General features: G+C 55.7%; 2 protein-coding genes across 12 annotated transcripts; one reads left to right on the top strand and one right to left on the bottom strand.

Moving 5' to 3' along the window:
* Nucleotides 1–913: 913 nt before the first annotated feature.
* APLP1 (amyloid beta precursor like protein 1) lies at nt 914–10,625 on the top strand. 8 transcript variants are annotated; one of them, XM_032614482.1, is made up of 17 exons: nt 914–1,234; nt 2,140–2,283; nt 3,112–3,244; nt 3,469–3,581; nt 3,814–3,947; nt 4,058–4,242; nt 4,704–4,834; nt 5,207–5,281; nt 6,152–6,310; nt 6,389–6,517; nt 7,447–7,546; nt 8,839–8,946; nt 9,210–9,233; nt 9,424–9,494; nt 9,736–9,798; nt 9,930–10,073; nt 10,175–10,625. In XM_032614482.1, exons 1-17 carry the CDS (start codon nt 1,106–1,108, stop codon nt 10,271–10,273), a joined length of 1,941 nt encoding a protein of 646 aa, XP_032470373.1. In that variant the 5' UTR covers nt 914–1,105; the 3' UTR covers nt 10,274–10,625. The 8 variants fall into 8 exon arrangements, with proteins under 8 accessions (XP_032470373.1, XP_032470375.1, XP_032470379.1 ...); XM_032614484.1 differs by having other exon boundaries at nt 987–1,234; nt 6,173–6,310; nt 10,175–10,624; XM_032614481.1 differs by having other exon boundaries at nt 989–1,234; nt 9,207–9,233; nt 10,175–10,620.
* Nucleotides 10,626–14,329: 3,704 nt separating this feature from the next.
* On the bottom strand, nt 14,330–22,356 carry NFKBID (NFKB inhibitor delta). 4 transcript variants are annotated; one of them, XM_032614621.1, is made up of 11 exons: nt 22,097–22,356; nt 20,357–20,457; nt 20,100–20,160; nt 19,488–19,705; nt 19,040–19,230; nt 18,852–18,957; nt 18,587–18,733; nt 18,418–18,469; nt 18,185–18,333; nt 16,103–16,219; nt 14,330–15,814 (listed from the first exon to the last, which is right to left on the bottom strand). In XM_032614621.1, exons 4-11 carry the CDS (start codon nt 19,638–19,640, stop codon nt 15,575–15,577), a joined length of 1,155 nt encoding a protein of 384 aa, XP_032470512.1. In that variant the 5' UTR covers nt 19,641–19,705; nt 20,100–20,160; nt 20,357–20,457; nt 22,097–22,356; the 3' UTR covers nt 14,330–15,574. The 4 variants fall into 4 exon arrangements, with proteins under 4 accessions (XP_032470512.1, XP_032470511.1, XP_032470513.1 ...); XM_032614620.1 differs by lacking the exon at nt 22,097–22,356 and adding an exon at nt 21,043–21,652; XM_032614622.1 differs by lacking the exon at nt 22,097–22,356 and adding an exon at nt 21,160–21,652.
* Nucleotides 22,357–22,563: the final 207 nt, after the last annotated feature.

The raw sequence follows: 22,563 nt of genomic DNA, 5'->3' as shown, positions 1-22,563 counted from the left end.
CCAGTCAGCTTGGGGAAGACAATTCTACACTGCATTTTGAGGAGACAAAGAAGTGAGCCCTGAAGGGGAGGGGGCGAAGGAGAGGCTAGGGGAGGGAAAATAGGAATGCCCTGATCCTTACAGCAAGGATGGGGGTCAACTCTTACCTTGAGGTGCTGGCTACCTGACTCAGCTCATCCTTAAAGAAAGGGTCTGGGGGCTTTGGTTCATGAATCCTTGATCTAGGAGTTAAAGGTCTAGATGACTGGGGTTCCTGGGAAGCAGAGCAGAAGGCCTGGACTCGTGGGTCTTACGGAGAAAGGGCTGAGAGCTTGGTCTCTGGTCCTGAGAGAGAAGGTACCTGGGACCCAGACTCCTGGATCTGAGGGAGAAGGGGACTGGGTCTCAAGTGCTATGTTTTGTTTTGTTTTGTTTTGTTTTTTGCGGTACGCGGGCCTCTCACTGTTGTGGCCTCTCCCGTTGCGCAGGCTCAGCGGCCACGGCTCACAGGCCCAGCCGCTCCGCAGCATGGGGGATCTTCCCGGACCAGGGCACGAACCCGTGTCCCCTGCATCAGCAGGCGGACTCTCAACCACTGCACCACCAGGGAAGCCCAAGTGCTATGTTCTTGATTGGGGAAACTTTGGAGGCCTGTATTCCTGGGACCTCAAGAGACGATTTGGGGGTGGGGGCCGCTCTCCAGTGCTTGCATCCCTAGAGGAGAAGGGAGATGATTTGTGACTATCTGTATCCGAGGGAGGGGAACACTGGTGGTGAGAGTCTTGAGGGAGAACTCAAAATCCCCAACCAGGAAGCCCGTGACCCAGACTCCTGGCTAGGCGCTTGCATGCGGTGGGACGCCTAGAATCTCAAGGCGGCGGGGGCCTGGCGCAGGTTCCCACCCGGGGTTTCCAAGCTTCTCCGCTGTGCGCAGAGCTGCCACGCTATTGTCCTGGCCAGGAAGGCGGGGCCAGCGCGGGGCGGGGCTGGCGGCGCCGGCGCAGCCCGGGGGCGGCGGGAGGAGGAGGCGGCGGCGGCGGCCGTGGCGCTGGGAGCTCCTGTCACCGCTGGGGCCGGGCCGGGCCGGGCGGAAGTGCTGGGGACTTGAGGGCGCGAGGGCCGGGACATGGGACCCGCCATCCCCGCCGCTCGCGGTCTGGGCCCACTGCCGCTGTTGCTGCCACTATTGCTGCTGCTTCTGCGCGCGCAGCTCGCCGTCGGGAGCCTGGCCGGTGGGAGTCCCAGCGCTGCCGAGGTGAGGCCCGGCCGGGTCCAAGGGGATGGGGGAAGGGGCGGGACCGGGCCTCTGGACCCCGATGCGGACAGGTCCAGAGCAGAAAGCGCAGTCTTTCCAGCTAGGTTGCCGGGCCCCCCGGCGCCGCTAACTGCACTAGGCATTCAGAAAACCGTAAGTCCAGGCCCCATCTCCTTCATCATCTGTCGTCCCAGTCCGCTCCAGCCCCCAGCGTAGGAACTGGCTTTTCCAGAGCTCCTGGTCCCAGAAGTCCAGCCCCCTCAGACCCTCTCGACCTAGGTGACTCAGCCCCAGACCCTTCCCACCTGAACAGGACCCACCAGGCAGCAAGGCACCTACAGCCAAGAATCTGGGCCCCCTGCATCCTCTGGATCCATATGAGGCCAACCGCAAGGCTCCTAGGACCCAGAAGTCTAGGCCTCCAGCCACCGCCCCCCAACCCAGGATGTAGCTCTCCATCCCTCAAGGACTTGGTGTCCAGGCCTGCGGGGCGCTGAAGCCAGGCCTTGTGGTCTTTGCACCCGAGAAGGCGAGCATGAGCTAGGGATGGAGGGAGGAGGGGTCAGAACGCCTGGGTTCTGACCTCCTCCCCCGCCATTCACGTTTAACCCTTTCAGCTCTAGTGCGGCTGAGCTGGGGTGAGGGCGGAGCCTGTCTCCGCGGCAACAAGGCCGCGAGAATCCCGGGGGACCCGGGTCGCCATAGCAACGGCAGAGCTGGGGCGCCCCCGCCCTGTGGGAGCTGTTTCCCGGGGAACCGAACGTCTATGGAGGCGGTGCGCGGTGCTTGGTGGAGGGGGCTGGTGCTGGGGGTGTGAATATCTGGGTCCTAGGGAGCAAAGGACCAGGGGACTCACATGCCCGCGTCCCCCGTGCCCTCGCTGACCCCTCCGTCGCCACCCCCAGGCCCCAGGGTCTGCTCAGGTGGCTGGACTATGCGGGCGCCCAACCCTTCACCGGGACCTGCGTACCGGCCGCTGGGAACCAGACCCACAGCTCTCACGACGCTGTCTCCGGGACCCGCAACGCGTGCTGGAGTACTGCAGACAGGTAGGCGGGACCTACTGGGAGGGGCGTGGCCAGCAAGAAAGGGGATCCAGCTTGGGACCGTGTCGCGCGTGAGAAGCTAGTCGTGCAAAGGCAAGGTCCAGGGAGATGAGGGATCCAAGAAGGCATGGGAAACTAGGGGACGTGGCCAACAAAGAGGCGAAGTTAGGATAGGACAGGACCTGTTCCTGAGAAACTAGGTCAGGAAAGGGGAAGAACCGGCCAAAGACGGCCCGCTGAGGAAAGTGTCCAGTGTCCAGTGAAGAGACAGAGCAATAATGTGGTGGACTTCTTAAAGAGCAGGTGTAGGTGGGCGTGACCAAAGGAGACGCGGAGCTAAGACAAAAAGACCTTTGGACCGGCGTGACTGGGAACGGGGTGGAACCCAATGGGAGAGTGGAAAGCTAGGAGGCGTGGCTATGAAAGCAGGTCTAACACAAAGAAAGGATACTTACTGAGAGGCCAGAGAGAGAGCCGAGGCTTAACGAAGGGAGGAATCTGTGAGGAGATAAACCTGATAGGGGGAAGGGGCAGAGGCGACTACAAGAGAGGTGGGCTTAGAGGGATTGAGTTTTTGGGCAATGGAGGGACCTTCGTAAAGAAACTGGACAGGCAAAGGGGCGGAGCCTAAGGATGGCGTGGCTTAAGGGAGAGGTACTAGGGGGCGTGGCCAACGGGCTTGAGGGGCTTAGATATCTAAGACCTGTTCTACAGAGAAGCGGGGCCTAGGGAGGAGAGGTCCTTATGAATACTAGAGACTTGAAAAGGGACATGGCCAGTGCAGAAGCGCAGGCGGGCCGTGGGTTGATCACCCCCACCCGGTGCCCCCAGATGTACCCGGAGCTGCAGATTGCACGTGTGGAACAGGCGACACAGGCCATCCCCATGGAGCAATGGTGCGGGGATGCCCGAGGTGGCCGCTGTGCCCACCCCCACCACCAGGTTGTGCCTTTCCGCTGCCTGGGTGAGTCACAGGCTGGGGGAGGGGAACGGAAGGAGGCGGGGGTGGGGGTGGGGGCGTCTCCGAGGGGTGAGATTCTGGCCCTGGTTTCAGGCTCACATTAGGGAGATGGATCCCTGGGTCCAGAGTGGGACAGAAAAGCCTATGAGGATAAGAGATCTGGATTCTGAGGAGGGTAGGGCTAGTGGTTGCGGCAGTGTCTCACATCGATGACCCCCATTTGCCAGAGGGTGAATTTGTGAGCGAGGCCCTGCTGGTGCCTGAAGGCTGCCGGTTCCTGCACCAGGAGCGCATGGACCAGTGCGAGAGTTCAACCCGGAGGCGTCAGGAGGCACAGGAGGTCAGGACCCAGCTCACTCATTCTCACCGCCCCCCAGAACCCAGGGATCCAGTCCTCTAACACCCTCCTCCTCCAGAACCCAAGAGTCTGGGCCTCAGCCTTCTCTTCCCAATGAGACAGAACCAGGAATCCAGGCTCCCAGCCCCATCAGCCCCCAAGACCCAGGCATCCAGGCTACCCCCTACCTTCTGTTACCCCACAGTCCTGGCATCTGGGCCCACTCTTCCCGCAGGCCTGCAGCTCCCAGGGCCTCATCCTGCATGGCTCGGGCATGCTTTTGCCCTGTGGCGCGGATCGGTTCCGAGGTGTGGAGTATGTGTGCTGCCCCCCTCCAGTGACCCCCAACCCGTCTGGGACAGCAGTTGGGTGAGTGGGAGGGAAGCCTCCATGCCCAACCCAAGACTCCTGAGGCAGGAGATGGAAGCCTGGGGGCCTGGGCCCAGGTTCTCATTGCCTTGGGTCTTCTGCTCCCTCAGGGATCCTTCCACTCGGTCGTGGCCCCCCGGGGGCAGAGTTGAGGGGGGTGAGGATGAGGAAGAAGAGGAATCCTTCCTACAGCCAGTAGATGATTACTTTGTGGAGCCCCCACGGGCTGAGGAGGAAGAAGAGGAGGAAAGAGTCCCACCCTCAAGCTCCCATCCCCCTGCAGGGGTCAGCAAAGGTGAGGCAGGCTCTGAACCCGCAGTCCCCTCCACCCTTGGGGGAGGATGGTTTAAGGGAGCCTTGGTATAGGGGCCTCTTTGGGAGGGACCTGTGGGGGAGAAGCCCTGGTGGGGAAAATGGGAGGGATGGGAATGGCTTTGAATAAAGTAGAGGTGGAAGGGGCAGCCTGTGAGGAATGCAAAGGGGGAGGGTGGTTTGGGGGTGCCCGGAAGTGGAGGAGTCATTTGGCAGGTCTGAAGGATTATTGGGGGGAAAGCTTAGAGGATAGTGTAATGGATTCCTAAGCTTTACAAGAACAGGCCCAGTTCAGAACCACATTTCGCATGATGCCAGGCAGCAGCTATGGCTGAAGTGAACACATGAGGGTCTCCAGTGCGCTCTAGGAAATGCAGTTCTCTGGGAAGGGAAGGAGACCTGGAGCTGGGCTTCTGGCTGACTCCCTGGTTCCTGGCCTTGCAGTGACTCCCACCCCGAGGCCCACGGATGGTGTGGACGTGTACTTTGGCATGCCTGGAGAAGTCAGCGAGCATGAGGGGTTCCTGCGGGCCAAGATGGATCTGGAGGAGCGCAGGATGCGTCAGATTAACGAGGTGATGGTGCCGGGGGCCCCAGGACCCCCCATAACGCAGAGCTCCCTAAATACCAGGAAATTCCTCAGGGACACATTGAGACTACCTCTAAAGAGTCCCCAAGTCCCCATTAACCCCCAGTCCTCAACACCACCCCTAAGAGGACCAGGGATCTCTGACCCACCTAGAATCCCACTGAGATGCCACCAGATTCTATGGAAACTCTGATGCATGGTACTCTTCCACTTTAAATTCTTTCTGAATCCTCTCGGGAATCCAAGAGGCAGAGGGACTTAAGGGATCTGGAGACTCTGAAGAAGGATGGGGGCAGGGGAGATTCAGTGGGTAGAGCAGGGTGGATTCTAGGATCCTGAAGCTCCCCCTTGTCCCCAGGTGATGCGTGAATGGGCCATGGCGGACAACCAGTCCAAGAACCTGCCTAAAGCCGACAGACAGGCCCTGAATGAGGTAGGACAGCCTCCAGGGTGTCCTACTCAGGCCTGTCCACTACCTGGGGCACACTGGCTTTGTCTGGCCTCATCCAGTTTCACCCCTTCCTACTTGCACGGGCCTCCCCGGGCCCCACCCTTACACTCGGCTCGGCCCCTCTTGGCCTACATCCAACCTGACTTTGCTTCCCTCCTCTTCCCACTGGCCATGTTTTGCCCTGTCTTAACTTGATCCTAGCCTCTGAGGGCTGGCTCTGGAGGCCTCTCCCAAGCTGGGCCTCTGCAGACACAGCCCGGTCCTTCTCAGCCTCTCTTTGATGCTCGGCCCTGCTCCCTGACTCTGATCCTGCCCCTGTAATCTCCCTTTTACTCAATCCCTCCTCAGTAGTCCCAGCCTCATGACTCTCTGACCCACCTCTCTTGGCCTCACTTTAGTACAGCCCTACCCTGTGTAGACCCCACTTGGCTGCGCCCCATTACTTGACTCTTGCTCCTACCCAGCTCAGTCTTATTTAGTTACAGCCTGTCTCCAGTGGGTCCTGTCCAGGCCTGAGCCCTACCTTTCCTACAATACTTGGCTCCTTTCATCTCAACACAGGCCAGCTCTGTGCCTAGATTGTTCCCACCCATGTAGTGAACACCTTCAGCGGGGCTCCCAGCAGGCCTAGCCCTGCCCCCACTCTACCTGGCCCTGCAGCCTCAGCTCCACCAGTCGGTCTCCCGTCATCTAGTCCCACCCCAGGTTGACTCTGCCCAGGCCTGGATCCACTCACTGCACGCCTCCCTCTCCCCCGCCACTTGACCCTATAGCCCTACCCTTCCAGACTGCCTTTGACCCGGGTTTCACCCCACTACGCCTCTCCTGGCCCTGTGCCCACCCCCTCGCCAGCACTTCCAGTCCATTCTGCAGACCCTGGAGGAGCAGGTGTCTGGTGAGCGACAGCGCCTGGTGGAGACCCATGCCACCCGAGTCACTGCCCTTATCAACGACCAGCGCCGGGCTGCCTTGGAAGGTTTCCTGGCGGCACTGCAGGAGGATCCGCCTCAGGTGCGGGAGCCGTGGGGGCAGAGGGCAGGGGGTGGAAAGGGCTGGGGCAGGCCTGGGCAGCCTTCCTCGCTTCCACAGCCAGAGCGCGTCCTGCTGGCCCTGCGGCGCTACCTGCGAGCAGAACGGAAGGAGCAAAGGCACACGCTGAGGCATTACCAGCACGTGGCTGCCGTGGACCCCGAGAAGGCCCAGCAGACGCGCCTCCAGGTGCTCAGGTTCTTCCAGCTCCCAAATGCTCAGCTAGCCCTCAGACCCCGGCCTCGGGGACCCCATCCCTCAAGCTCTTCTCTTGCCCCTCATACCCTCTTTCCATCCCTTGGACCTCCTTCGTATCCCTGGAACCTCCCCCTTCTGTGCTTGGGACCCACTCCAGTCCCTCAGATCCTTACTTCTTGACCCTGGAATGCTGCCTCCCCGACCCCTGTGCCTTTGACCCCTTTCTTGAATTCCCACTCTCTGTCCCTCGACCCTACTTCTTGTCCCTTGGATTCTTCCTTTCCTAGAATCCCCCTCCTGTGCCTTGAACCCTGCTCCTGCCCCTCAACTCTCCTTTTTCCCTAACCCCACTTGTTCTCCCTGGAACCCTTGCTCTGTGCCCTCAGATCCTAATTCCTGTTTCTTGGATGTCCTCTTCCTGTCCATTTAAGCCATTAAGAATACTCCATTCTATGCTCTTGAACTCCAAGTCTTGCCCTTGAACCACATCATTTCTATATGACCCTCCAATTCTTCCTTCTTCAGAACCTCAAGCCTCACCTCCTATTCCTCAGACCCTACTCGCTGCCCCTCCTACCCACTTACCATCTTCTATACCATATTCCTTGTACCCTATACTTACCTTGTCTCCTGTGCCCCACCTTTCCTAGCAGCTACTGCTTTTCCTTCTTCCTTACTTTCTTTCCCAAGACTCTCACAGCCTGTCTTCTGTACATCTTTTCCTTTTCATTGTATTCCACTTCTCCTTCTCCAGTTTCCTTCCTCCCATGGCCAAGTTCCTGCCCTTGTACCCTACTTCCTGTCCATTGTATGTGCTAATTTTGCTTGGACCCTCTTGACCTTCCTCCTTCACCCTGCCTCCGTTTCCCCATCTCTAGCCTGCACTGCTCAGTTCATCCCTCGTACTCACTCCCCCACAGGTGCAGACTCACCTTCAAGTAATCGAGGAAAGGATGAATCAGAGCCTGGGGCTGCTTGACCAGAACCCCCGCCTGGCTCAGGAGCTGCGGCCCCAGATCCGTGAGTGTCCAGTCCTGACCCCCAGCCTTTGACTCCCCTGCCATTTCAGCTATCTATTCCTGTGTAACAAACTGCAAAACTTAGTGGCTTAAATCCACCACTTTCTTTTCTTTTCTTTCTTTCTTTCTTTCTTTTTTTTTTGAGTTTGGAAAACCAAGGTTTATTCCAGTCTTTCTTTAAATTTAAATGGTCCGGGCTTCCCTGGTGGCGCAGTGGTTGAGAGTCCTCCTGCCGATGCAGGGGATACAGGTTCGTGCCCAGGTCCGGAAAGATCCCATGTGCCGCAAAGCGGCTGGGCCCGTGAGCCATGGCCGCTGAGCCTGCGTGTCCGGAGCCTGTGCTCCGCAACGGGAGAGGCCACAGCAGTGAGAGGCCCGCGTACCGCAAAAAAAAAAAAACAAAAAAAAAACAAAAAAAAACAAAAAAAAATTTAAATGGTCCACAGTCCTTCAAGGACCTTCATTAGCATCACTTGAAAAGTTTGTTAAAAATGCAAGTTTAGGGACCTCACTCCACACATATTGAATCAGAATCTTTTGAGACATGGATGGAAAATTTGCATTTAACAACTTCTTTGAGTGATTCAAATGCACACTGAGGATAGGAAATCTTCATCTTCTGGTCATAGGACAGCATGTACCAGGTATTACAGCTGTATTAAATCAACCATTTTCATCGCTCATGATCCTGCCGTCTGCTCTGGGTTCTGCTGGGTGCTTCTTCTGCCAGTCTTGTCAGTAGTCAAGCGTGTCACTACATTTGGCTAGCAGGTCAGCTAAGGGCTGGGACTCTGGCACGAATGAGCCTCTCTCCCTCTCTGTGTAGGCTCAGGGCCTCTCTTCTCCATGGAGCCCCTCCACGTGGTCTCTCCAACAGGGGAGCTGGACTTCCTACATGGTGGTTCAGGCTCCCCATACCGTGCAAGTGGAAACTGCCAGGTCTTCTTAAGACTTGGGCCCACCTTCTGTAGGTGAAAGCAAGTCACAAACCCAGTCCAGATTCAAGCTGCAGGGCCTTCACAAGAGCATGAAGACTGGAAAGTGTAACCCCCAGATCTACTGCGACTTCCTCCTGGATGTCCCATGCCAAACCCTAATTCTCCTGCTCTTTAAGGAGGCTATTCTCTTGAACTTCAACCTCCATCCTCCAACACTCAGCTTCACTTCCCCAGGTCACACGTATGGCTCCCCCACCCCGATCGCTCTATTGTTAGGGTGCCATCCATTCACCCATTTTTGTTTTGTGGATCCCCATGCTCACAACCTCACCACCTTTCTGCATGTTCCCCTCAGAGGAACTCCTCCACTCTGAACAACTGGGCCCCAGTGAATTGGAAGTCCCTGCCCCGGGGAGCAGCAATGAGGACAAGGGTGGGCTGCAGCCCCTGGATTCCAAGGATGGTGAGTTAACCCAAATCTACATAATCCCAGACTTTGGGGTACAGGTCCCCAACCTCAATTCTAATCCCCTAAAATCTGGGGGTGTCTTAGCCACCACAGTGAGTGGAAGAGGGTGGGAAGGAATGTCTGAGGTTGTAGAGGCCTCTGTAGGATCCTCGATCCTCCTTCCTCGGCCCCTGGGAGGGGGCTTCCCCACACTATATTTGGTGATGCTCTCCTCTCTTCACTGTTCCACCTGTCTTGCCTTCTCTGGCTGCCAGCAGACACCCCCATGGCCCTTCCAAAAGGTGAGTATCTCACAGAGTAGCCCCCAGCCACCAAATCCCTCTGAGTCCTTGAGCCCAGAATGGAAGAGGGCCCGTACACGGGGAACCCCAGGCCTCCTGGGGTGGAGTCTGGTGCCCCTTCAGACCCCCTCTTCAGGCGGGGGTAGCACCATTCTGGGCTCTCAGGAATGAGATAAGATTTGGGGGGTAGGGTCCACAGAACAAGATGCTGCATCCTCTGAGGAAGAGAAGATGTCCCCCCTGGAGCAGTATGAACGAAAGGTAAGTCAGTCGGACCCGCGGGCATCGGAGGGAGGATGGGCCAGGGGGCCTGGACTCCTAGGTCTGAAGGAGGAGGGTGCTAGGGGTTTGGGTTCCTTGGCCTCAGAGGAAAGAAGGGACTGAGGACATGGACTTCAGGGTCCTAGGGAAGAAGAGGGCTGGGGGATGCCCTCTTGGGGCCCAGGGGAGGGGGAGGCAGGGGCCCAGACTTCTGGGTCCCTGACACCTCCTGCTCCCCCAGGTGAATGTGTCTGTTCCAAGGGGTTTTCCTTTCCACTCATCGGAGATTCAGAGAGATGAGCTGGTAAGAGGAGGAATATTGTGGGTACTTAGGGGAAGAGGTCAGAGGTCAGTGGCTAGGCTGTGACTCCCAAAGCCACACAGGGCCCTGGTGAGCCTCCAAGATGACCCCGGCCCCATCTCCTCTCCCTGCAGGCACCAGCTGGAACAGGCATGTCCCGAGAGGCTGTGTCTGGTCTGCTGATCATGGGAGCGGGTGGTGGCTCCCTGATCATCCTCTCCGTGCTGCTCTTACGCAGGAAGAAGCCCTACGGGGCTATCAGCCATGGAGTGGTGGAGGTGAGAGGCAGAGAGACCTGGAATGGGGAGGACTTCCAGAGCCTGGGAGGTGTGCGGCCAGGCCCCTGTGGCCCACTCTGCCTCCCCTGCCCCTGTTGCAGGTGGACCCCATGCTGACCCTGGAGGAGCAGCAGCTGCGTGAACTGCAGCGTCACGGCTATGAGAACCCCACCTACCGCTTCCTGGAGGAACGACCCTGAACCAGCCCCCTTCACCCCTGTGGCTGAGCCCAGACCTTCCCTCTTCCTGGAGCCCCAGAAGCCCAACTCCCAGCCTGGGAGAGGGGTCTTGAAAAAGTTCATTTCACACTCTTTGTGAGGGGGCTGGAAATGCTTATTTCCCCTGTCCAATTCCAAATTTAATCCCTAAGAAATCCCCAGGTATTCCCAGCTGCCTCCCCACTTGGGACCTCCTCACTTTAACTTATTTTGTACATTTATGTATTGTTCCTTAAGGTGACCACCAGTTGGTCCCACTGTCTGTTGTTCCCTGGAATTCACCCTCCCACGTGTCCCCCACTAATATCCCAATAAAGTCCTCTTCCCCACCAGGCCATCCTCCGTCTCTGTGGGGGAATCAGGGTGTAATCAGCTCTGGACATTGGTGTGCAAGCCCGCCCAGACCTCCTTCACCTCTTTAAACTGTTGGAGAGATCTTTAAATCTGGGCGGGGCCTTGGGAAGGGGCGGGGTCCAGAGATCTAGGCTAGGCTCCCACCCAGGAGCTTTCCGTGGTACTGAACGGGCAGCCACTTCTAAGCCTGTATCAGCTGGGTTCCAGGGTGGACTCCAAGGAGGCTGGGCTCTAGCAAGTTTCCCCTGCCTCCCACTCACCCTCATACACAGTCACATACAACATCCACCCCCAACCTGTGAACTCGATGAGGGACAGGGAATCTTGAACTGCTCTTCCCATTCTTGAGTCTTAAGCCCTTCTGGGGGAGGTGATAAGAATCCCCTTGGAGTGTGGAAATCCAACCATGTGTCCCAGAGAGGGTTATGTGATGTCTGCAAGTGCATCGCATTTTGTGACATGTCAGAGTTGTCCCTCTACGTATACTGTTACCTGTCTCAAGAGGGTTGTTACGAGGATTAAAAGGAGTGATATTTGTTGGGACATTAGAATTGTGCCTGGCACTTCGCAAGTACTTGTTGAATAAATTCTAAAATGACATGGCAGCAAACATTCATATGGCACCCTGTGCCAGGAACTGCTCCAAGGGCTTTCACGCACTGGCACACTTAATCATTATTTCTACCCCGTGAAGTAGGTACTATGACTATTCTCATTTATAGATTAGGAAAGGGAGGCAAAGAGAAGTTATGTCACATTCCCAAGGTCACCATCTAGGAAGGGATGAAGCTAGGAATCCAACCCAGGAAACCTGGCTCCAGTGCCCATACTCTAGGCCATTTTGCTAACCTCCTGCCTAATAATTCATGGCCGTCCCATATGGTGTTTGGGTTGCTCACTGCAAAATTGTAAGTGATACCATTCATCTCCCAGACATTGTAGATTTGCATTTTTACCACAACTTCCCAGCAGACAGCAGTAGTGTGCCATGTTCTAATATCAGGATAGCACAATTTTCTGACAGATGGCTAAGGGAGGGAGCACGTATTTTTAATGCTTCCAACGGACCGATGAGCTCACAGTGATGAGCTCTACATAAGATATACGTGAATTATAGGTCATGTATATTAAATATAGACGTGGTAGGTATTGGGAGGAAGATGCCTACATGATGCGAGTTGGATGCAATGCCACAGCTTTATTAAGAACCCAGTTTGCAACTTCTGATACTGGCTTTACCATCAGGTATACTCAGACCATTCTAGTAGAAATCTATAGCTAGCACCACAAGCAGGGGAAAAACTGCCTTTGTATTTTCACAGCCAAGGGTGATTCACAGGCTAACAATAGGTAAGGAGCTCCAAGCAGGTGGGATAGGAAATGAAAGGCCATTTTGCTCAATACGCTCAGTGCATGATTCCCTAATAATATTTGCATTTTAATGGCAATACTTAGAGTAATTCGTTTAAAAACACCGTTTTTATTGAAATTCCAGCAGGAAAAATAACTTTACTATTGCTCATTTGATGCTCTTGTGCCCCTAAACCACTCTTCTTTCCCCCCTGAATACGATTTAATTCTTCTTTCAGTAAAGCAAAGTTTCCTAGAGACTTGTTATCACGTTAGTGGTGTGTGTGTGTGTGTGTGTGTGTGCGTGCGTGTGTGCGCGCTGATACGTATCGGGAAACACATCTTATATGTCAACAGAATCTAAGATGCCATCAAAAATAAGAAATACCGGACTTCCCTGGTGGCGCAGTCGTTGAGAGTCCGCCTGCCGATGCAGGGGACACGGGTTCGTGCCCCGGTCCGGGAAGATCCCACATGCCGCGGAGCGGCTGGGCCCGTGAGCCATGGCCGCTGAGCCTGCGCATCCGGAACCTGTGCTCCGCAACGGGAGAGGCCACAGCAGTGAGAGGCCCGCGTACCGCAAAAAAAAAAATAATAAGAAGAAATACCATTATTTTATGTACCACAAGGAAAACTACGCAGACATTAAACTATGCCACCTAATTGTAAGATGAATTTCAATTAAGTTCTTCCTAGAATTAATGAAATACAACATACTATTATGAATTTCTCATGGGTCAGCTGCCACTATGTGAGTACCACAGAAGAGCACACTCATGCGGGTCCAAGGCGGCTGCTGTGGGAGACTTGTGCCAGCACCACCAGTAATTCCACCTCCCAGTATTCTCGTTCTAGTGCAGTACCTTCCTCCCCACTGACTATGGGCTTGGCCACATGGCTGACTTTGACCAATGGGGTATCAGCAGACATGATGCAAGCAGGGGCTTTTTCCCTTGGAATATTCCCTCTTGGAGCTACTGCATGAGGAGATCCTCCTACCTTCCTGGAGGGACCACAGGGAGAGGGATGCTCGGCTCACTCTCAGAAGTTCCAGCCATCTCAGCTGAGCTATCAGACACGTGAGTGCTGTTGTCTAGGCCAATCGGGCCTCCAGCTGACTGCAGCCACGTGTGTGACCAAAGCAAGATAGTGGAACTGCCCAGCTCAGCCCAGCCCAGATCGCAGAATCATGAACAAAATAAGTGGTGCTGGACTTCCCTGGTGGTGCAGTGGTTAAGAATCCGCCTGCCAATGTAGGGGACACGGGTTTGAGCCCTGGTCCTGGAAGATCCCACAGGCCGCGGAGCAACTAAGCCCATGCGCCAAAACTACTGAGCCTGCGCTCTAGAGCCCACGAGCCACAACTACTGAAGCCCGGGTGCCACAACTACGAAAGCTTGCATGCCTAGAGCCTGTGCTCCGCAACAAAGAGAAGCCACCGCAAAGAAGCCTGCGTACCACAATGAAGGGTAGCCCCCACTCGCCACAACTAGAGAAGGACTGCGCTCAGCAACGAAGACCCTATGCAGCCAAAAATAAATAAATAAATTTATCAAAAAACGAAAGTGGTGGTTGTTTTAAGCCTTAAGTTTTGGGGTAGAGACTCTGGCATATGCCCTGAAGTGTGCTTGGTTTGTTGTCCGTGAGAGGCTCCAAGCAGTGGGGGCTACCGTGCGTCAGAGGGCTTTCTGGAGCGACGAGACTGGGACGGAGGACAGAGCAGAGGCTGTGGGACAGAGGTACAAGGGGGCATTGTGGAGGTCTTCCGTCTTTCGTTTGGGTTTCTCTGGAAGCAGAGGTTGAGGCAAGGATTTGAGGACAAGATTACCTGCAAGGAGTAGAGAACATTGATAGGGGAGCAGGAAGGGACCCAGAAAAGGGAAAGCTGCCAAGAAAGGGTACGTTATCAAGCCAGAACCATGGTGGAGAACCGGAGCTTCGTTCCACTGGGGAGCTTAGAGAGCCCGTGTAGAACACACACTTCCCAGTTATCCCCACGGAGGCAGGGGACCTGGAGCATTTACATACCATCTCCCTTCAGTCAGTCACTGGTTGAGAGCTGTTGGAGTGGGAAGAGGCATGATCCTCCTGGCATGGAAGTCTTACCACACTCATACCCAGGGCAAAGCGGGCACCAGTGGTCTGAGAATGCCCATAGGCAGAGTCACGTGCCGGCCCTGGCAGTTAGACCACCAGGTGTTGACAGGGTGAGGGGGACAGGATAGGGACTTGGCACCCGCCGTGTCTGCTACAACCCCCCACCCAGACACATCCACCCAAACACGGCTCCTCAGCCGCTTCCCTGCACAATGATTAGAGATTAGACAGTAACGGTTCTAGTCCAAACTGAGTTTAATCAAGAGTTTCAGATAGGGGAGGGATTCACTAGAAATACTGAGGTCTGGGTCAGGGGCCTGGTTGTGTTCTGACTTAAAGCAGTAGGACCTAGGGGGACTATGATCGAGAGTCCTTCCTATGTCTCAGGGTTAAGGACCTGAAGGGGGTGGGTCCTGGGGAGGTCAGGTGTCATCTTAGGAGCTCTACTAGGATGGTACTGGAAGCTCTTTTGGCGTACTCCAAGTACCATATAGGGGAGTTACATCTGGACCCCAAAAGATCCTGGTGGGGAAAGGGTTGGGGGTCCAGTGTGTTTCACAGAAACAATCAAGGGGCCTCGATTTCACAGAAATCATCAAGGGGGCTCCTTGTGGGTGGAGGAAGGGTATCACACCACCCCAAATATTGGGGACTGTTTACCCACCAACAGCCATTTTGGGGTTTTAATGTAAGACCCCGATGGCAGGACATTATGCACATACATTATCACGAATTTGCAACATTAGCATACGCTGGCTGTCCCACAGGACGGTGGGGACTGGAAAATCAGTCCAGGTTCTGGGTTTGAGTCCTAAGAGGACAGGCCTGGGGGTGCCACACGGCTCCTCTTCAGTAGCTGCCGGAGCTGTGGACAAGACAAGATGGGGGAGACGCTTGAGAGGTTGCAAGGAGAACAGGCACACCCTGTTGGGGTGTGAAGTTGGGGGTCAGAGAGAAGTGAGTAGGGTCAGTTGGGTTTGAAGGTCAGAGGTTCTGAGTCAAGATGCGGGGCTGGGGATGAAGGCTCGTTCACACAATGAATCAAGGCTCCTGAGCAAAGGTGTTGCTGGCTGGGCGTCGCCACCTTGGGATTAGCATTGAGGACTGGGAGTCAAAGGGGAGAAGCAAGGGGCCAGAGTCACATTTGGGGGTCAGAAGTCCCACTCTGAGGTCAGGACTAAAAGTCAGGGGGCTGGAGGTCATGCTTGGGGATCAGAGGTCACACCTTGAGGTCAGGATACAGGGTTGAAAGTAGAGGTCAGGAGGAGTCACCATTATCAGGCAAGGGAGCAAACACTGAGGTCCAGGGTCATTTTTTTTTTTTTTTTTTGGCCGTGCCACATGGCATGTGAGATCTTAAGTTCCCCAACCGGGGATGGAACCCATGCCCCCCGCAGTGGAAGCGTGGAGTCTTAACCGCTGGACAGCCAGGGAAGTCCCTCAAGGTCACATTTTGAAGTCAGGGTTGGATAAGGGTCAAGGTCACCTTCTGAGATTACAATCAGGAATGCTGGGGTCGGGGGTGCACCCTGCAGTCAGGGCGGGCTCAGTGCTCACCCCCTCAGGGCCCAGCCCGGGCCGTAGCAGGTGGACAGGCTGCTCATTCTCCAGGTTGCGCAACGTTGGATCCGCCCCAGCTGCCAGCAGGCGCCGCACAATGGCCTCCTGGGCCGGCCCAGGGGGCAGGGCGGCCGCCATGTGGAGGGCTGTGTTCCCATGGGCCTGGGGACGGTGAGGGGGGGTCTACTGAAGACGCAGGCTCAGCTGGCCTGGGCCCTCGATGGCGCGTTTCATATTCCGTCACACCCAGGTCCCACATGTCCCTCCTCACATCCCCCAGAAGCCCCCTCCAGGGCCACATTCCACACACCCCTCTAGGCCCTACACGTGCCCCGTCCACGACCCACACAGCAGCCCCTCCCCAGACACAGCCCGTGGGACTCCCAACATCCCCCTGCCCGCTCTCTGCCACGTCTCACCCAATCTGCACATTCCAGCCTAGGCCCCTACCTTCATGTTGACAAAGGCCCGCAGGTCTCCCCGTGGCAGCGCCAGCAGCAGCTGAACCAGGGTCGGGTTGGCAGCCTGCACAGCCAAGTGCAGAACCGTCTTGTTGCTCTTGATCTCCTGTGAGGAGGGGAACGACAGAGGTCAGGCCAGTCCTCACACCCAAGCCTCCACCCATGGAACCCAAGAGCCTTTAGACACCCTGTCTCTCTTTTTCAAGCACCCAGGAGTGCCTTATTCAGTTGTACGTGCTGTGCACTCTACAGGAATACCAGATTTAAGGGGGTGCCATTCACATCATACACATCACCGAACGGTACATCTATTAAGACAATTTTCCAGCCCAAGTATCTTTGAGAAAAAGATTTCTTTTCTATTCCTCCAAAGGAGCTCTCTGGACTAGCAGCTGCCCTGGCCAGCCCACATTCTATTAAACACAGTAAAATGCGCCCACATCCCACATGGACTGTATTTTATCTATAAAGATGGGAACTGAGCAGCATTAATCAGTGGCCTATCTAAGCCTGTATCTACTTCCATCCTGAACTGTTCTCTTTTTTTTTTTTTTTTGCGGTACATGGGCCTCTCACTGTTGTGGCCTCTCCCGTTGCGGAGCACAGGCTCCGGACACGCAGGCTCAGCGGCCACGGCTCACAGGCCCAGCCGCTCCGCGGCACATGGGATCCTCCCAGACCGGGGCACGAACCCGTGTCCCCTGCATCGGCAGGCGGACCCTCAACCACTGCACCACCAGGGAAGCCCCTCTCTTCATATTTTGAAGCAAGTAAAGACATTTTCCACAATGAAACTTTACTATGTGCCTTTAAAGAATTTGTACTGATAATAAACATTAAAAATTGTGTGTTTAGACATAGAAAATAAACTTATGGTTACCAAAGGGGAAAGGGGATGGGGGAGGATAAATTAGGAGTTTGGGATTAGCAGATACAAACTACTACATGTAAAACAGATAAACAACAAGGTCTTACTGTATAGCACAGGGAACTAGACTCAATATCCTGTAATAATCCATAACGGAAAAGAATATGAAAAAGAATATGTGTATATGTGTACAACTGAATCACTCTGCTGTACACCAGAAACCAACACAACACTGTAAATCAACTATTCTTCAATTTTAAAAAGAGTTGTGGGTTTATATAGGGCAAAACAACCTAGCTGGCTCTATCAAAAAAATTATGAAGAGAAAACTCTAAAGGAGGGGAAGCTCTAAATTAAGAGCTTAAAAGGACGTATCACTGCAATGTTTGGGCTTTATTTGAATCCTAGGGTTTTTTTGGTTTTTTTTTTTTAATGAAAAAAATAAATGTATGTCACTTTAAAGCCAAATAAAAATTTGAACACAGGATATTTGATATTATGAGACTGTTAATTTTTTTAAAAGTGGAATAAAGGTACTGAGGTTACGAGAGTTCTTGTCTTCTAAAGACAAATATTTATGGGTAAAACTATAAGCTTGGATTTGCTTCAAAATAATACAGGAGAAGTGGATGGGAAAGGACTGGCTATGAGTTGCTGGTTATTTATGTTGGCTACATGGAGTTCATTATACTATTTTCTTTACTTTATCTATGTTCAAAGTTCTTGAACTAAAATGTAAAAATCCAAAACAATGAGTAGATGTTTAATTCTCTCAGCCAGCCTTTGAAGGAGCCACTGTCAGGAAGGAGGAAACTATATGTATTCACAGCTGGATTCTGGGGTCAGGCCACCTGGGCTCAAATCCCCTCTCTGACACTCACAAGGCAAAGTCCTTGAGCCTCAGTTTCCTTATCAGTGAAAGAGAGAAAGTAATAATAGTATACACATCAAAGTGTGTTTATGAGGATTCAATCAGCTAATCCATGAAACAGTGTTTGATGAATAGTAAGTGCTTGGTAAATACAAGTTAAGATCAGTAATATTACTCCCAGTTGACAACTGGGGCACAGAGAAGTGAAGTCGCATGTTCAAGGTCACACAGCTGGGAAGAGGCAAGTCAGAATTTGTTTCGAGCCTCTGGATAGCCAGGCGCCCCCATCCCACATGCCCTCCTGGAGGCCAGCTGCCCACTGCCCAGCTCACCTGGCTGGTATGATCAGCGCCCACGTGCAGCAACATCTTGACGCAAGCCAGCCTGTCTTGGGCCTGGGTACTCAGTACTGGGGGATATAGGTCGGGTGGGTGCATAGCAACGTTGAGGGCCAGGATGGCTGTGTGGAGAGGGGTGAGGCCTGCAGAGTAGAGACAGTGAAGACTCTACATCTGGAGCACCGACCCCACCCAGCCCCACCCACCCTGCCCACCACCCAACTTACCCTCGAAGTCTCTGGCTTCGATGTCAACTCGAACCCCTGAGTTAATCACAGCCTGGGAGGAGGAGGAGGTAGAGAGCTGGATTAGGGTCTCCCCAGGCCTCCTAGCCCTGAAAGCCAGGATCTAGGCAATCAGTCCATCCCATTCATCCCACCTGCCAGGTGAACATACCGAGAGAACTCTTGGGAGCCCATATGTAGCGGCCACGTGTAAGACAGAACGCCCTTGATGGTCAGTGGCGTTGGGCTCCGCTCCCAGGTTCAGTAGATCCTCCACAATCAGGGGCTGGTTGGCAGCAGCAGCCACCAGAAGAGGGGTCTGCAGGAGTCAGGAAAGGTCAGTCTGGGCCCCCAGCCCCCTCCCCTCTGAAAACCAGGAATCCAGGCCTCCAGACCCTCTGCCCTCAGATCCAGGAGTCCAGGCCCTCAGCCCTCACCTTGCCCTTATGCTCACGAATGTCCAGATGTCTGTAGGCTTGGAGCATCTCAGCTGCGGCGTATGCGGCCCAGCGCAACCCTCGAGCCGCAAACAGGTGCAGGAGCCTGAGGATAGGTGGAAGGAAGCAATGAGCACAGCACCCCAGCTAAGCAGGAGAGCCTGCAGACTCCATTCCCCTATACTCACGTATCTCCCTCCTCATCCTGGGCCAGCAGCTTTTGTGGCCCCAAAGCCAGCATGTGAGCACGGGCAGCGTCCAGGGATGGTCCGTTGACCACAGGAGGCAACTGTGGGGGTCCTGAAGGGAGTCCAGAACTTCTCCAGGATCCTGCCTGTGGCAGGGGAGGTTCTACATAGAGCCGAGTATCCAGGGGGTCCTGAAGGGTACAGGTGATGGGGAGAGCCAGTCAGCTGAGAATTCCCTCTTTCTACCACACACACATACACATACAGAGTGCCAGGCAGAGTGGCTGGGCGTCCCATCTGTGCCAAGTGACCTTGGACCTTTGGGCCTCAGTTTTGCCCATCTGAGGAATGGGATCCTAATCCAACCCCAGACATCTCAGAATGCTGCATAAGGGCAACTGGGAATCTTAGGAGCCCTTCAGCACCCAGTTCCCATTCTGTATCTCACCTCCATCCCCAGGGGAAATGAACACGGCCGCCCTGGGTCCGAGTGTGAGTAGAAGTCAGGAGTCAGGAAACCTTCAGCAGCAGAAGCAGGGTAAGAGTAGGGCCTGTCCGTGTAGGCAGCATGCGTGTTGGGGTCCCAGTCTGGAAAGCCCATGGGGGGTGCCAGGCTGCCAAGTCCAGAACCCACAGTCTCCTGGTGTGCTGGGAAGTGAGTATGGCCTGCATGTGAGAGGAGGAGCAGAGGCAGGCCTGGTTACCAGAGCTAGGGAAGTCACAGCCCAGACAGGACCTGTGTGAGGGCCTGGAGTCCTCAAGGTACTGAAAGCTAGTACTTCTGGGGCACCAAGGAGCTGGAAGCTTGGACTTATGGGACCTAAACGCCTGGGACACTGAGGGGTTGAGGGCCTAGATTCCAGGCTGGGAGCCTGGGCCCCTGAAGGACTATGTGCATAGACTACTGGGCTCCAGAGAATCTGGCTCTACTCTGCGGGTCTCAGCAAGAATGAGGGTCTAACTCCTAAGTTCCTGAAAGTTCTAAGAGCTGGGATGTTTGAGTCCCTGAGGGAAGCTGGGGCTAGGAGCTGAGGGAACCAGGTTGAGTTTCCAGACTTACCAGCTTCACCCTCATTCACAGGTGGGGTCAGGGGCTGGGCCAGGGGAGCCAGGAACTGTCCCTGTAGAGGCATAAGCAAAAAGAAACAAGGGTGAATTTATCTGGCAGATTCCTCAGCATCCATTCCCCACCTACAGGGCATCTAAGTCAGGACTACGTCTCTCATCAGCCCTGAGGGCCCAGCAAGGCAGCAAGTCCTTGCCCAACAGAACATGGCCTCACGGGAGTTGTAGTTTACAGCGCTTCATGGGCCTCACCGGTAGCCCGCCAGCGTCAGGCTGCTGCTGGCGGCGCCTTTGTTCTTCTAGGAGCTTCTTCACCGTCTGTGATGGGCAGTGGCTGCGCTCGTTCCGGCTCACTGCGGGGTGAAGAGGGAGGGAAGTTATCAGGGGTCCTTACGTCACCCAAGTGCGCCGGGGAGTGGATCTGAGCGCCCTCTTCGCCCTCCCGCGCGGAAAAACTGGCACACTGATGCCGCCTGAGAACTCCAAAGCCAATCTAAGATTTCGGGTGCGGCGCCGCCTCCGCGGTTTCCTTCCTTTTGCTCCGCATTTTCCCCTCTGACCCAACTTTCCGCCAGCGTCGTGGAAACTGAGGAAGGAGGTGGAGGGCGCTCTCTGCAGCCCCCTTCCCTCTGCCTAACACTTCCGTGAAAAATCCCACCCCACCCCCAGATCTCCCAGTTCTGAGGGATTCGGGGCGTCGCCGGGCATCACTCCCCAGAGACGCACATCCAGGTTCCCAATATCTCTCTGCCCTAGAAGCTGCCCTGATACTTTTTCCTCGGGATACCAGGCATCCGAGTCCCCAGCCCCTCTTCCTGAGGAACCACGAAGTCACTAGCCCCCTAGCTCATTAGGAATCCAAAGGTTCAGACCTCGCCCCCCTCTTCAGACCCAGAAGTCCAAGCCCCACCTCACGGGAGTCTGGGAGACTCGCATACCCTTCCCCAGGACCCAGGAGTCCGGGCCCTCAGCCTACTCCCCTCTAGGACCTGGTAATCCCAGTTTCCAGACTCCTTGTTCGCACGATGCAAGAAGGCCAGGCCCTCAGCCCTCACCCTTCCGAGCCCCGCTCGAGCATAGGAAGGGTTAAGCGCCGGAGGGCGGACTCGGAAACCGCCCAGACGCGACGCGCTGACGTCACGTCGCTCACGCAAGGGAATCTTCCATCTCCTTTTTCCTCTCCGCCCGGCGACCCAGGTGTCCCGCTCCGAGACGCGATGCGTGGCCAAGCGTGGCGCTCGTGGAATCCCCGCACAAGGGAAATTCCTGCTCAGCCCGGGGACCCGGGCCGGGTGGCGACTCGGGAAATCCCAGGGTGGGGCAGGGTCACGGCCAGAGTGCATTCCTGTGGCCAAACTCCGGACCTTGCCCACCCAGACCTTGGCTGATTTCAAACAACGCCCCCAAGGACTCGATCCAGCCTTTTTCTACAGCATGGTGTCCGGGTCCCCAGCTCCCTCCTCCCAGGACCCAGGCAGGAGTCGGGGCTCCCAGCGCTTTCATTCCCGGGACCTAGGATTCAGGATCAACAGTCCTTTACCCCACCCCACGCCCCCCCCCCCACCCCGGGACTCAAGAGTCCAGAATCCCAGCCGCTCCGGGATCACGACCCAGGAGTCTGGACCCTCCGCCCCCTCCAAACACCGGGTACCCTCACTCTCAGCTTCACCCCTCACTCTTTTTTTTTTTTTTGCAGTACGCGGGCCTCTCACTGTTGTGGCCTCTCCCGTTGCGGAGCACAGGCTCCGGACGCGCAGGCTCAGCGGCCATGGCTCACGGGCCCAGCCGCTCCGCGGCATGTGGGATCTTCCCGTACCGGGAAGAATCCGTGTCCCCTGCATCGGCAGGCGGACTCTCAATCACTGCGCCATCAGGGAAGCCCACACCCCTCACTCTTGATGCTCCAGCTCCGTCCCTCAGAGCCTCAAGAGTCCGTCCCACAGCCCCTCTCTTAGGGGCCGAGCGTGCCTCACCTCCCCGCCCCTCCATTACCTCGGGGATTCCGTGGTGCGGATTGTGGGGCCCCAGGGCCCCGGCCTCGGCGCTGCGCCAGCCTCGCTGTTTCCCCGCGGAGCCGCCGCCGGGTCCCCGATCTTGGGTCGGGTCCCCCCGCGACTTTTTAAACTGAGGTTCTGGCACCGCCCAGTCGTGGGGCGGGCCCCGCCCACAAGCCCGGGAGTCCCCGCGTTGCGCTCGAGCAAACTTGGTGTCTAAATGGGCGCGGCTGACTTTAAGAGCCCGACTCCTAAGTCTCCCCGGAAACAGGGATTGGGAACCCCGTGTTTGGTCTGAGGGAGAAGGGGCCTGAGGTAGCGGACTCCTGAAAGAGGAGGGAACTGGGGACCTGGATTTTGTCCAGGGGTTGTTGGAGGCCTTGACTCCCAGGCCCTGGGCTGGCCGAGGGGCGGGTGGGGGGACGCTGCCAGTATTATTGGATCCCGAGAGAGAAGGGGGCTGGG

This window comes from Phocoena sinus, chromosome 19, assembly GCF_008692025.1.
Source record: "Phocoena sinus isolate mPhoSin1 chromosome 19, mPhoSin1.pri, whole genome shotgun sequence".
In the NCBI taxonomy this organism is placed as follows: Eukaryota; Metazoa; Chordata; class Mammalia; order Artiodactyla; family Phocoenidae; genus Phocoena; species Phocoena sinus.
This window is presented reverse-complemented; position numbering and strand designations above follow the sequence as displayed.

Bases quoted from the DNA above. Each gene is read 5' to 3' on its own strand.
- APLP1 (XM_032614481.1), top strand. From the start codon at position 1,106: ATGGGACCCGCCATCCCCGCCGCTCGCGGTCTGGGCCCACTGCCGCTG. The intron at 4,835-5,206 runs GTGATGGTGCCG...CCTTGTCCCCAG, and splicing joins GGATGCGTCAGATTAACGAG to GTGATGCGTGAATGGGCCAT. The intron at 9,799-9,929 runs GTAAGAGGAGGA...CTCTCCCTGCAG, and splicing joins AGATTCAGAGAGATGAGCTG to GCACCAGCTGGAACAGGCAT.
- NFKBID (XM_032614621.1), bottom strand. From the start codon at position 19,640: ATGGGCTTTCCAGACTGGGACCCCAACACGCATGCTGCCTACACGGAC. The intron at 19,231-19,487 runs GTGAGATACAGA...TGTACCCTTCAG, and splicing joins CATTTCCCCTGGGGATGGAG to GACCCCCTGGATACTCGGCT. The intron at 18,334-18,417 runs GTAAGTTGGGTG...TCTACTCTGCAG, and splicing joins CGAAGCCAGAGACTTCGAGG to GCCTCACCCCTCTCCACACA.